Raw genomic sequence first — 13,841 nt, 5'->3', positions numbered from 1 at the left:
ACCTGCCCTCCAAAATTCAAGTTGCGCACATAGCTGTCTATTCCTGTACCCTCCCAATTCCCATGAAAGCTGAGGCTAACATGTGTTACCACTTCATATAGACTCCAGACAAAAATTTTTAAAACTACCTGAAAGCACTAAACAGTAACCAAAACAGGCAGGTTCTGGAAGAAAGCCAACAGGTGGAAGGAGAAAATGCTGAAGTTTCAACTAACAAATTAAGAATTGAAGCTTTCAGCCTGAAGGCAGGCTCCAATCTGTACCAGGAAAGGCAGCTGACAGGCAACTCTTTATGATTCTCTTTCTTGATAAAGAACCAGAGGACAAAGTTTGAAGCAACCACAGGTGCTGGGAAGTGGAGAAAGTATTCTACAAAGGAGAGAGCCGAAGACAAGAAACCCCAAAATCTGTGTATAAGTTGGGTCCAAATCTTGCTTGACCTCACAAACATGGGACAAAGTTCAAGCAAGCAGGCTAAGAATAAAGCAGTGAACTGAGATTTGAGTGACCTCCCACATCACACAGTTTGCACTGAATTCAATCAAGTTAGTCCCTGCTAGAAAACAAATCATTCTTCAGAGGAAAGTAATAAATCCCAGAGTCTTCACAACATAACACTTCAATACACATAATCAATAATCTAAAGTTATTTAACACATGAAAATGTATTATGCTGAAGAAAAAAGAGGTAAGCATGCAGACCAACAGCAAGCACACCAAGCACACCCAGATACCAGAATGATCAGGTAAGGATTTTAAAGCAGCCATTTTAAACCTTGCTCAAAAGGAAAAGCAAAATAAGGTCATAATGAATGAAAAGATAATAAATTAAAGAAGAAAAAGAGAAACTATATTAAAATAAACAAAAGTAAGTTGAATATACAGTATCTGAAATGTAACACTCCCTGGATGGTCTTAACAGCACACAGGAAGTGAAGAAGGAAAGTCTCAGTGAACTCAGAGATACATCAATAGAAACTATACAGTCTGAAGAACAGAGGACAAAAGATTGAGGGAAAGATGAACAGAAATAATACTTGAAGGAATAATGGCCAAATTTTTCACAAATTTAGTCAAGGATGTACATGAGAGACAAGTCAAGTCCAGTGCTGAGAGCTTTATCTGTATGTCTTCATCAGTTCTCGGGCATGGACCACAGAAGGGAGTATCCTCAATGGAATAGCTCTCAGCAGGGGAATCAAGTATGTTTGGAACAGAATTTGTCTAAAATTCCATGGATAGGGGAAAACTCAAACCACTATCAAGTTTCTTGCTTCTTTCTTGGCTTTTGAGGACACAAACACCCTTTCTCTTTTATCTCTTTCCTCTCCTACCATGGAGTCTTGTCAATAAGTGAGAGCCTATGCCACCAACTCCATGACTCTGCCTTTTCAGTCAGACCCTTCCCACTCTACCAATCAACCTGCTCCCTTTAGGATACAGGTCTAACCTCACTGAAGACTCACTTCTCTGTCGAAGCTATTCATTCTGTCCATCTCAGAGAGCTGGGTTAGCTAACAGAAATAATGTCTCAAATGGAGGCCCAAGTGTTTTACATGATGACATGCCTAAGGGGAAATGAGGCTTGAAGTGCAAACCTCTTATTCATAAATTGATCTCAGATCTATCTGAACTAATGGCAAATCCTATGTGAGAGAATTACTAAGGGCTGCAAGAAACAGTTTCACACTAAGAAGGGCTGGAAATCACAAGCAATCCCCTTATGGAACCTGCTGTAAATCCCTAAGATTTATGGTCAGTAAGAGTAGTGTGCAACTGTAATCATGCCTCATGCTGGGATGATAACCTTTCCAGAAACCAGGTGTTTTTCCTGTCTGGGCTTAATCACCAAATCCATCCAAGCCCTGGGCCACATGACTTTTTCATTCAGCAGGTGGGAGCCCCGTGTCCAACCCCAGAAACAAAGCAGGCCAAGCTCTAAATAAGGAAGTGAGATGGGGAATCTTGTAGTGATGAGGGTCCTAACGGCAGAGTGGTGACAATGTGTGCAGACACAAGGGTGAGTAGACACAGAGTTGACCCACCCCTTCCCCCAGAAGCCTCTGGTAAAACACCTAGATGGTAACATCTCCATATTTACTAACAGCAACTTAATTTTGTTCTGGGTCTATGAAAACTAGTGCCCAGTATGGTAGGCACAGGGTTTAGAAGTAATACACTGAAATTCACACAGGAGAGAAGAGATGCTCTTAACTCTTCTCTTTCCAGGGTAGGAAATAAAGAAGAAAAGAACAATGTCTGCTCTTTTCTCCATATGCGTAGCCTTGATCCTGCCACTGCTTTGCAAAGCCTTTATAACCCATAATGGCTTGTCTTGGAAATTCTCTCAGGACGTGCATTCCTCCACATTGGCCACATCTTGAAGTACATGGTATTTATTGTTATTCTGACTCTGGTAGGGACAGAGGGCCCTGCTGAGCAATATGTTTGTTACTGTAAGCGACAGAAGGCAATGATAATTTAGTACAGGTCAGAGGTTACATTTTTGTTTTGCAACACACCATTAAAAAGGAGGCAGTATGTAGGTCTCCACTGGGGCACCTCAGAGCTAGATGAGGGGCAGGGATTCAGGGTTTGCCCTTGAACTCCTCAGCTTTAGACAATAAAGAGCATCTTTCAATACTCAACCCTCAAAATACCACTCTCTATTCTTCTGCATCAGGAAAACACCCTAATGTAGCCATATCAAAAGCCAACTGTCCTTTACATCTCAAAGAAATGCTCTTGATTTCCTGGAAAGTGGGTACAAGGCAGTAACAAGACCCACACCAGCTGGTGGCAATGTAACAAGCCACCCCTCAACCTTTCCTCTTCATCCTTTCTACCAATGACATGTCTCTTCTACACATAACTAGGACTTGCCCTTGCTGTGCCCACAGTTTCTTAAAATAAAAAGCAATGCTTAAAAATAGAACACATCTAGCCAGCGCCACGGCTCACTAAGCTAATCCTCCGCCTAGCGGCGCCGGCACACCAGGTTCTAGTCCCGGTCGGGGCGCCGGATTCTGTCCCGGTTGCCCCTCTTCCAGGCCAACTCTCTGCTGTGGCCAGGGAGTGCAGTGGAGGATGGCCCAAGTACTTGGGCCCTGCACCCCATGGGAGACCAGGAGAAGCACCTGGCTCCTGCCATCGGCTCAGCGCGGTGCGCCGGCCGCAGCGCACTGGCCGCGGCGGCCATTGGAGGGTGAACCAACGGCTCTTTCTCTCACTGTCCACTCTGCCTGTCAAAAATAAAAAAAAAAATAGAACACATCTCTTTCTGTGATCTTTAGAGTCTTAGAGATGCTATTTTCTTGGCAAAATGGAGTAAAAAAAATGTAAGGTTCATATTGTTTAATAAATCATTGAAGAAACAGTCATTTTTAATCAGTCAGGTCCTAGAAGCTTTCTTCTTAAACCAAGTATGTTCAGATATGTGACTATCATAAAAGTAACCTGATTCAAGTCAATCAGGCAAACCTCAACTCCCTCCTATTCTCAAGCTTTCCCTATCCAGTAGTTCCCACCAAGCTCAGGAATCTCTTGGCTTAATTTCTCCCCTTGTGGGTCTTCCTGCCCCATAACCCAGACATGGACTTCCTGTGTAACTACAAGATAACAGCTTTTAGTAGATAGGAACACCTCTGCTAACTCAAAATCTCAACAGAAGATGTTACCAAGCCTATCCTGGGAAAAAGCTGGAGAAAGAATGACTGAGAGCTATTCTGCCTTACCTGGGCCAAGTGGGACCTTTACTACAACAGCACAGAATTATGAGTCAAGAGAGGAGCAATAGGAAGGAAAGACACCAGGTCTGGAGCACCTGTAATGTGCAACCCCAGGCTGGAACAACTAATACACACCATCCTCTCCATTTCACAGCAATAATGATCTTTAGAGCTGAGGAATGGGGAAGACAGAACGCATCAATCTTTCAGATATCACCTGGGGACAAAGCTATGAAATCTGAGACTCTGTCCGACTACACTCAAAGATGTCTCTCTTCTACTGGATCTCCAGTCAGGCATCACCACCTGGAGGGCACTAACAGAGTTGTCAGTAGCATATTGCCCTGGAGTCCTGCAACTTGCACAGCAACCCCAAGACAGCATTCTCCACACCTCCTCAATATGGAGACCTCTGTAACACTAATACACTAAGCCACCTGGCTTGGCCTCCCACACTAACCTGGATCCAGATAATCTTAGTTTGGAAGTCAAGAATAATTTGAAAAGTAAGCTGTTTGCTCATAATTCTTGAAAAACATTCAAAGGGAATCCAGTTCAAAATCTATGGCATAATTTTTTTAAAGCTCATGATTTCTGTTATCAAGTTCTCGTTGACAACAACCATCACCTCAGACCTGGAATTTTTCACATAACAAAGCCAAAAATGCCTTTCTCAGAAGCAATCCCCCTCTTTGTGCTCCTTTACTAGTTTACTTAATCCCCAGCCCTTTATATATAGATTAATTTAACCTCCCCCTGTCCTCAATTCCAGCAAGCCAGAATCCTTTGAATCCAAGGAGTTTGGGAAAAACTTAGGCTAATATATGCCAGATATTCTTTCAGAGATATACCATGTTAAAATTATAACAATATCATATGTTGATACTGTACTTTAATTCATTATTATTGCACATTATTGCGTTAATAACCTGCACCAGTACATTATGTCACCACTTCAGTGTTGCACATTCATATACTCATAGGTTTTGCCCTTACCTGGATGTGGTCAGGCCTTCCATTGCTATGGACCCTTTCTGATACTCCAGCTTGGGCTTGAAGGACTCTCTGGGCAGGTATGAGTGATACAGTGGGTAGTTCTCGGTGTATTCGGAGAGAAGACATGGTTTCTCTGTTTTATCATAAATCTTGGTAGGTATATGTGGACAGTGATGCCTCCTGTAAAAGACATTAGGAGTTAGGTAGTTACCTTCTTGAGAGGGATACATGCAGCTTGATAATGCCTCTCCTCCAAACATGACCCAGGCTATAAAACCTTGTAACTGGAGAGGGAGAGATCCAAGATGGCAGAATAGGGAGGGAGCATACTTCTCTAGTCTAAGGGAAGATGGTTTAAAAAGAAAGGAGTATTGGGGCCAGCGTCATGGCTCACATGGCTAATCCTCCGCCTGCAGCACCGGCATCCCATATGGGTGCCGGGTTCTAGTCCCGGTTGCTCCTCTTCCAGTCCAGCTCTCTGCTGTGGCCCGGGAAGGCAGGGGAGGATGGCCCAAGTGCTTGGGCCCTGCACCCGAATTAGAGACCAGGAGGAAGCACCTGTCTCCTGGCTTCGGATCGGTGCAGCATGCAGGCCATAGCGGCCACTTAGGTGGTGAACCAACGGAAGGAAGACCTTTTTGTCTCTCTCTCACTGTCTAACTCTGTCAAAAAAAAAAAGGGGGTGGGGGAGTATTCAGTTGGCAGGTACCAATGCCACCTTACTAGTTAAAGTGATCAGTTTAAGTTCATAATTGATCATAAAGATAGGATTAAGTGTCAAAGGGATCACATAAACAAGACCAGTATCTGCTAATAATAATTGATAGAATTAAAAGTAGAGAAAGCTCCAACATGGGAAGTGGGATACACAGCAGACTCATAGAATGGCAAATGTCCTAAATAGCATTCTGGCCTCAGAATCAGCACTTAAGGCATTGGATCTGGCTAAAAAGTTCATCAGAATTTCTCAGGCATGGAAAGCCAAGACACTGCACAAAAAATGACCTAAATCAAATATCTCTGTGAGTGAGATCCCAGCAGAAAGAATAGGCTATCAAAGAAGGAGGTACCTTTCTCTGAAGGGAGGAGAGAACTTCCACTTTGATTATGGCCTTGTCTAAATAACGTCAGAGTTTGAGAACTCAAGAAGCTTCCATAGCCTTGGCAGCTCATGACAAGAGTCTTATTACTGACATCATAAATAAGAGTGAATTGTTAAACAGGAGTCACTGAGCACTTGCTCCCCATGTAGGATATCTGTCCTTAATGTATTATGAGAATTAATGGTAAAAATAGTATTCAAACAGTACTTTATACTTTGTGTGTCTGTGTGGGTGCAAACTGTTGAAATCTTCACTTAGTATATACTAAGTTGATCTTCTATACATAATTAAAAATGAATCCCAATGAAGAATGGGATGGGAGAGGGAGTAGGAGATGGGATGGTTTGAGGGTGGGTGGGTAGTTATAGGAGGGGAAACCACTATAATCCCAAAGTTATACTATCAAAATTTATATTAAAAATTTTTTTAAAAAAATAAGAGTGAGAATAAGAGGGAGGAGGAAGAGGGGTGGGAATATGGATGAGAAAGGCAGGTCTGATATGAAGAATCACCATGTTCCTAAAGTTGTAATTATGAAGTGTATGAAGTTTGTAACTGTAAATCCATAGTTCTGCATATATCCTATGGACTTACTTCTAAGGGTATAGTTAAAAACTTGCCATATGACCCCAAATCCCTTTAAGCTGGGTGGTACAAATACCATCTTCAGTGTTAAAGTGATCATATGGGTAGCATTAAGTGTCTGGTAATAACAACAGAATTAAAAAGGACTTTATGCTCCAACATGGAAAGAAGTCGACACAGCAGTCTCATAGAATTACAATAGCTTTAAGTAGTACTCTGACCTCAGAATCAGCCCTTAAGGCTTCCTAGTCTGCCTGAAAAGCCCATGAGAGCAATTCAGGCATGGAAAGCCAAGACTCTATGGCAAAAAATGTCCTACATGAAGGAACTCTGAGTGAGACCCAATGGAAAGAAATGGCCAAAGAAGAATGTATTTTTCTCTAAAGGGAGGAGAGAACTTCCACTTTGATTATAGCCTTGTCCAAATACTGATGGAGTTTGTGGACTCAAAATGCTTCCATTGCCTAGGCAGCACATGTCAAGAGCCTCAGGTGATCACTGACATAATACAAAAGAGTGTTAATTGTTAAATTAACAACAGGATTCATTGTGCACTAACTCCCTATGCAGGACCTCTGTCTTCAATGAGTTGTATTATTAGAGTTAACTGTTAAACTAGTTCTCAAACAGTTGTGTGTGTGTGTGCACAAATTGTTGAAATCTTTACTAAGTATAGAGTTGGTCTGCCATGTATAGAGTTAATTTAAAATGAATCATGATGGAGGTTCCAAGATGGTAGAGTATGGAGAGAGCTTATTACTCTAGTCTAGGATAGCATAGCTTAAAAAAAAGTGGAGAAGGGCCAGAATTGTGGCATAACAGGTAAAGTTGCCACCTGCATGCTGACATCCCATATGGGCACTGGTTTGAGTCCTGGCTGCTCCACTTCTGATCCATCTCTCTGCTATGGCCTGGGAAAACAGTACAAGATGGCCCATCTTTGGGCCCCTGCATCCACATGGGAGACCCAGAAGAAGCTGCTGGCTCCTGGCTTTGGATCAGCGCAGCTTCAGCCAATGCAATCAACTGGGGAGTGAACCAGCAGATGGAAGACATCTCTCTTTCTGCCTCTCCTCTAACTCTGACTTTCAAATAAAATAAAAAGATTTTTTTAAAAAGTGCAGAGAATGCAGTCTCAGGGAAGAGTTAGGGAGAAAACAGCAGAGGAAATCCTATGCAAATTAGAGGGACACAGTGGACCTGCATAGAGGGTGAGGATGACCATGGATTAGTACTCCAGCACCCAAGAGCTTCCGCCCTAGTGTGGGAGAATGAGGTAAGACCAGACTGCAGCAGCCCAGGCCACTATCAATAAAGATGCAGGAAGCACCAGGAGGGAACCCAGCATGGGTTGGTACCTACCAAACTAGAGGGGAAAAAAATAGGGCACGTTTTTCTCTCTCCCCGATCACCTTACAATGGTTTCCTGTAACAAGCCAATTGAGCAGGCAACATTTTGGACATATGTAACAGCTGTGCCAGCTTGTGTTCACACTCAAAAATCAGCCAAGTGAAAACTGCTGACCCTGCTGGGGAGAACTAACAGGCGGCTGAAGGACTGTGTCTGTGGGAGGCTTGTGTGCTAGAACTGTCTCACAGTGTGGCTGTGAATTTGGGCAGTCACTGTGGGAGACTCCATACACTCAGGGCTTCCTGGTTACCTGGTAAGGGGCATTGCTGGAGAATTTGAGCTTACACTGAAGACTGCACAAATCCTTTGTGTGGTCCTTGGGATAGGAGTGGATGAATATTGCACCCACCAGGCTCTCACTCAGGCAATGGTCTCCTTTGAGGGGAGGAGCTCAGCTGAGCAGAATAAATCTCCCTTCTGATAAAAAAAAGAGGAGATTCACTGCACCAGTCCTGGATGTGTCGCCTTAGACACGCTCTTCACCCAGAGAACTGAACAGAGCTCCCTAACCACATGCATCACACACCTCTAGATATTCACTGAAAGCAGATATTCCACATAACTACAGAGGCATAGTACAAAAATAAAAGCTGCCACAGCAGAAAAAAAAAAAAGAAACCAACAAGTATCTCCACAAAGGCCAAATAAAAATGCACCAATTCCGCCAGCCGCGGCGGCCATTGGAGGGTGAACCAACGGCAAAGGAAGACCTTTCTCTCTCTGTCTCTCTCTCTCACTGTCCACTCTGCCTGTCAAAAAAAAAATGCACCAATTCAAGAAACAAGAATAAGGAAGACAACATAATGCCCCAAAAAGAACACAACACTTCAATACTAGATTATGAAGATGATGAGATTGAAGAAATGCCAGAAATGGAATTTAAAACTTTTATTGTAAGATTACATAGAAGTAACCAGAAGCACATACACGAGCTACTGAATTCTATATATGATATGAAAGAAAATTTTTGCCAAGAAACTGAGATCTGAAAGAGAAATCAAAAGGAAATGAATTCAGGGGCCAGCGCCATGACGCAGTAGGTTAATCCTCCTCCTGCAGTGCCAGCACCCCATATGGGCTCCAGTTCTAGTCCTGGATGCTCCTATTCCAATCCAGATCTCTGATATGGCCTGGGAAAGCTTGGGACTCTGCACGCACATGGGAGTCCAGGAAGAAGCACCTGGCTCCTGGCTTCGGATCAGCGCAGCTCCGGTCATTGCAGCCATTTGGGGAGTGAACCAGTGGATGGAAGACCTTTCTCTCTGTCTCTACCTCTCACTATCTGTAACTACACCTCTCAAATAAATAAAAAAAAAACCTTTAAAAGAGAAAAATGAAATGAATTCAGTAGAACAAAAAATGCAGTGGAAAGCCTTAAAACAGACTCGGTGATGCTGAATAAAGAACATCCGACCTAGAAAATAAAGCACAGGAAATTATACCATCAAACCAAGAACAAGAAGAGGATATTAGAAAGCTAAAACACTGTTAGGAATCCATAGGATACTATAAAAAGACCCAACATATGGGTTCTAGGAGTTCCTGAAGGCGTGGAAAAAGACAAAGGATTAGAAGGCCTTTTTAGTTAAATAATAACTAAAACACCATGACATATTGTAGCCAAACTCTCCACAGTAAAACATAAAGAAAAGATTCAAAAATGTGCACAAGAGAAATGCCAGAGCATTTTCAGAGGATCTCCAATTACACTCACAGCAGACTTTTCATCAGGCTATGAGAGAATGGCGAGATATATTCCAAGTCTTAAGAGGTAAGAACTGTCAACCCAGAATACTATACCCTGCAAAAGCTCTCATTTATGAGTGAAGGGAGATAAACATCTTTGATAACAAACAGAAATTGAAGTAAATTTTCACCACTTATCTGGTCCTACAGAAGATGTTTAAGGATGTGCTAAACACAGACACAGAAACATGGCCATTACTACAAAAGACAGTAAAGGAAGGAAATCTTCCAGTAAAATGTTCAAAGGAAATTAAAAGTAAACAATAGGAATATATTTGGAAGAATAGCAGGGCAAAGTTATTATTTATCAATAATCACCTTGAATATAAATGGTCTCAACTCTCCTGTTAAAAGACATAGACTGACTGAATAGATGAAAAAGCAAAACTCACATATTTGCTACCTACAAGAAACACATCTCAACAACAAAAATGCATGCAGACGGAAAGTGAAAGGATGGAAAATATAATCCATGAGAACAGAAACCAAAAAAGAGCTGGAGTAGCCATGCTAATATCAGATAAAATAGACTTCAACACAAAAATGGTTAAAAGAGACAAAAAAGGAAACTATGTAATGATTAAGGGATCAATTCAACAGGAATATGTAATTATTATACACATATATGCACCTAATTACAGGGCACCAGGCTATTTAAAAGAAATGTTAAGGGATCTAAAGGAAGACATAGACACAAACACAGTAGTAATGGGGGATTTCAATACCCATTTTCAGCAATGGACAAATCAACCAGGCAGAAAATCAGCAAGGGAACAGCAGAGTTAATCGACACTACAGACCAAGTGGACCAAACGGACATACACAAAACTTTTCATCCTACAGTCACAGAATATACATTCTTCTCACCACTGTGTGAACTTTCTCTAGGACTGATCACATGCTAGGCCAAAAACCAAGTGTCAGCAAATTCAAAAACATCAAACTCATATCATGCATCTTCTCAGACCACAATGAAATGAAGCCGGATATCAACAACTAAGGACTCTCTAGAACATATGCAATCACATGGAGACTGAACAACATGTTCCTGAAGGAAGAGTGGATCACTGAAGAAATCAAGAGAAATCAAAAATTTCTAAAATAGATGAAGATGACAATATATCAAAACTTATGGGATACAGAAAAAGAAGTGTTTAGAGGAAAGTTTATAGCAACTGTTTCCTACTTCAAAAAATTGTAAAGGCACCAACTAAATGAGCTATCAATGCATCTCAAGGATCTAGAAAAACAGCAGCAAAACAAACCAAAAGCTAGTAGAAAAAAAGAAATTAAAATCAGAGAAGAAATCAATAAAATCAAAACCAAAAAAAAAAAAACTATACAAAAGCTCAGCAAAGCAAAGAGATTTTTTAAAAAAAAAAATAAACAAGGGGCCAGAGCTGTGGCACAGTGGGTTAAAACCCTGGCCTGAGGCACCAGCATCCCATATGGGTGCCAGTTCTAGTCCCAGCTGCTCCTCTTCTGATCCAGCTCTCTGCTATGGCCTGGGAAAGCAGTAGAGGATGGCCCAAGTCTTTGGTCCCCTGCATCCATGTGGGAGACCCAGAAGAAGCTCCTAGCTTCAGATCAGTGCAACTCTGGCCATTGCGGCCAACTGGAGAGTGAACCAGTGGGTTGAAGACCTCTCTCTCCCTCTCCCTCTCCCTCTCCCTCTCCCTCTCCCTCTCTTTCTCTCTCTGCCTCTCCTCTCTCTGTGTAACTCTGACTTTAAAATAAATAAATCTTTTTAAAAATAAACAAAACTGACACACCATTGGCCCAACTAACCAAAAAAAGGAAAGAAGACAAATCAAAAAAAATTAGAAATAAAAAAGGGAATGTAACAGGCACCACAGAAATAAAAATAATCATCAGAAATCAATACAAAGAGCTGTATGCTAACAAACTGGGAAAGCAAGAAGAAATGGACAGATTCCTGGACACATTCAACCTACCTAAATAGAGGCATGAAGACACAGAAAACCTGAACTGAACCATAACAAAGATGGAAATTGAATTAGTAATAAAAACTCTCCCAAAAAAGAAAAGCCTAGGACCAGATAGCTTCACTGCTGAATTCTACCAGCCACTTAAAGAACTAACTCCAATTCTTCTCAAGCTATTCAAAACAATTGAAAGAGAGGAAAGCCTCCCAAATTCTTTCTATGAAGCCAGCATCACCTTAACTCCTAAACCTGAAAAAGATGCAACAGAGCAAGAGAATTACAGACCAACTACCCTGATGAACATAGACGCAAAAATCTCCAACAAAATTCTAGCCAATGGAATCCAACAACACATCAGAAAATATCATTCACCTGGACCAAATGGGATCTATCCCTGGCATGCAGGGATGGTTCAACATTCACAAATCAATGAAATGTCACATTAACAAACTGAAGGACAAAAACCATATGATCATCAATAGATGTAGAAAAAGAATTTAACAAAATACAAAACAATTTAATGATGAAAACTCTAAGCAAATTGGGTATAGAAGGAACATTCCTCAACACAATCAAGGCAATTTATGACAAACACATGACAAGCATCCTATTCAATGGGGAGAAGTTGGAAGCATTCCCACTGAGATCTGGTACCAAACAAGGACCATACTCTCACCGTTGCTATTCAATATAGTCCTAGAAGTATTAGCCAGAGCCATTAGGCAAGGAAAAGTTATCAAAGGGATACAAATTGGCAAGGAGGAAGTCAAATTATTCCTATTTGAAGATGACCCGATTCTATATAGAGGATCCAAAAGACTCCACCAAGAGACTATTAGAACTCATAGAAGAGTCTGGTAAGGTAGCAGGATATACAAAAAATACACAAAAATCAACAGCCCTTGTATACACACAATGCCAATGCTGATACTGAATTTCTTAGATTAGTTCCATTCACGATAGCCACAAAAAAATCACATATCCTGAAATAAATTTAACTAAGGATGTCAAAGACCTCTATGATTAGAATTACAAAACATTAAAGAAAGAAATAGAAGAGGGGCTGACACTATGGTGCTGCAGATTAATGCCCTGGCCTGAATTGCTGGCATTCCATCTGAGCACCAGTTCGAGACCCAGATGCTTCACTTCTGATCCAGCTCTCTGTTGTGGCCTGGGAAAGCAGAAGATGGCCCAAGTCCTTGGGTCCCTGCACCCACATGGGAGACCCAGAAGAAGCTCCTGGCTCCTAGCTTTGGATTGCACAACTCCAGCCATTGCAGCCAATTGGGGAGTGAACCATTGGATGGAAGACCTCTCTCTCTCTGCCTCTCCTCTAACTCTGACTTTCAAATAAATAAATAAATCTTTTTAAAAAAAAAATAGAAGGTACCAAAAATTGGGAAAATCTTCCATGTTCATGGATTGAAAGAATCAATATCATCAAAATGTCCGTATCTCCAAAAGCAATTTACAGATTCAAACTGAATCTGTAAATAACAAAAATATCAATCAAACTACCAAAGACATTCTTCTCAGATCTGGAAAAAATGGTGCTGAAGTTCATATGGAACCACAGGAAACTCTAAGAGCTAAAGCAATCTTATACAACATAAACAAAGCTGGAGGCATCACAATACCAGATATCAAGGTATACTACAAGGTAGTTATAATCAAAACAGCTTGGTATTGGTACAAAAATAGAGGGATAGACCAATGGAACAGAATATAAACACCAGAAATCAATCCAAAAAGCTACAACCTTATCTTTGACCAAGGAGCTAAAAGCAATCGCTGAAGCAAAATTTCCACATGCATAAGTATGAAGCAAGACCCCTACCTTACACTTTACTCAAAAATGCATTTAACATGGATTAAAGATCTAAATCTATGACCCAACACCATCAAATTATTAGAGAACACTTGGGAAACCCTGCAAGACATGGGCATATGAAAAGAGTTCTTGGAAAAGACCCCAGAGGCATAGGCAAAATTAACAAATGGGATTACTTAAATTGAGAAGTTTCTTATAGCAAAAAAAGTGAGGAAAGTGAAGAGGCAACCGACAGAATGGGAAAAATTATTTGCAAACAATGCAACTGATAAAGGATTAATAACCAGAATCTTCAAAGAGATCAAGAAGCTCCACAACAACAAAATAAACAACCCACTTAAGAGATGGGCCAAGGACTTAGACATTTTTCAAAAGAGGAAATCCAAATGGCCAACAGACACATGAAAAAAATTGTTTAGGATCACTAGCTGTCAGGGAAATGCAAATCAAAAGCATAATGAGGTTTCACCTCACCCCAGTTAGAATGGCTTT

General features: G+C 41.2%; 1 protein-coding gene across 1 annotated transcript in view; it reads right to left on the bottom strand.

Annotated features, from left to right (window-relative positions):
* SAXO1 (stabilizer of axonemal microtubules 1) overlaps positions 1 to 13,841 on the bottom strand; it is a 159,970-nt gene that overhangs the window by 26,670 nt on the left and 119,459 nt on the right. Inside the window, exon 2 of the mRNA XM_062207038.1 lies at positions 4,725 to 4,904. Coding sequence (XP_062063022.1) covers positions 4,725 to 4,904 — 180 coding nt within the window. The remainder of the gene's footprint in view (positions 1 to 4,724; positions 4,905 to 13,841) is intronic.

This window comes from Lepus europaeus, chromosome 12 (assembly GCF_033115175.1).
Source record: "Lepus europaeus isolate LE1 chromosome 12, mLepTim1.pri, whole genome shotgun sequence".
In the NCBI taxonomy this organism is placed as follows: Eukaryota; Metazoa; Chordata; class Mammalia; order Lagomorpha; family Leporidae; genus Lepus; species Lepus europaeus.
Note: the sequence above shows the minus strand (reverse complement) of the source record. Positions and strands in the feature narration are given on the sequence as shown.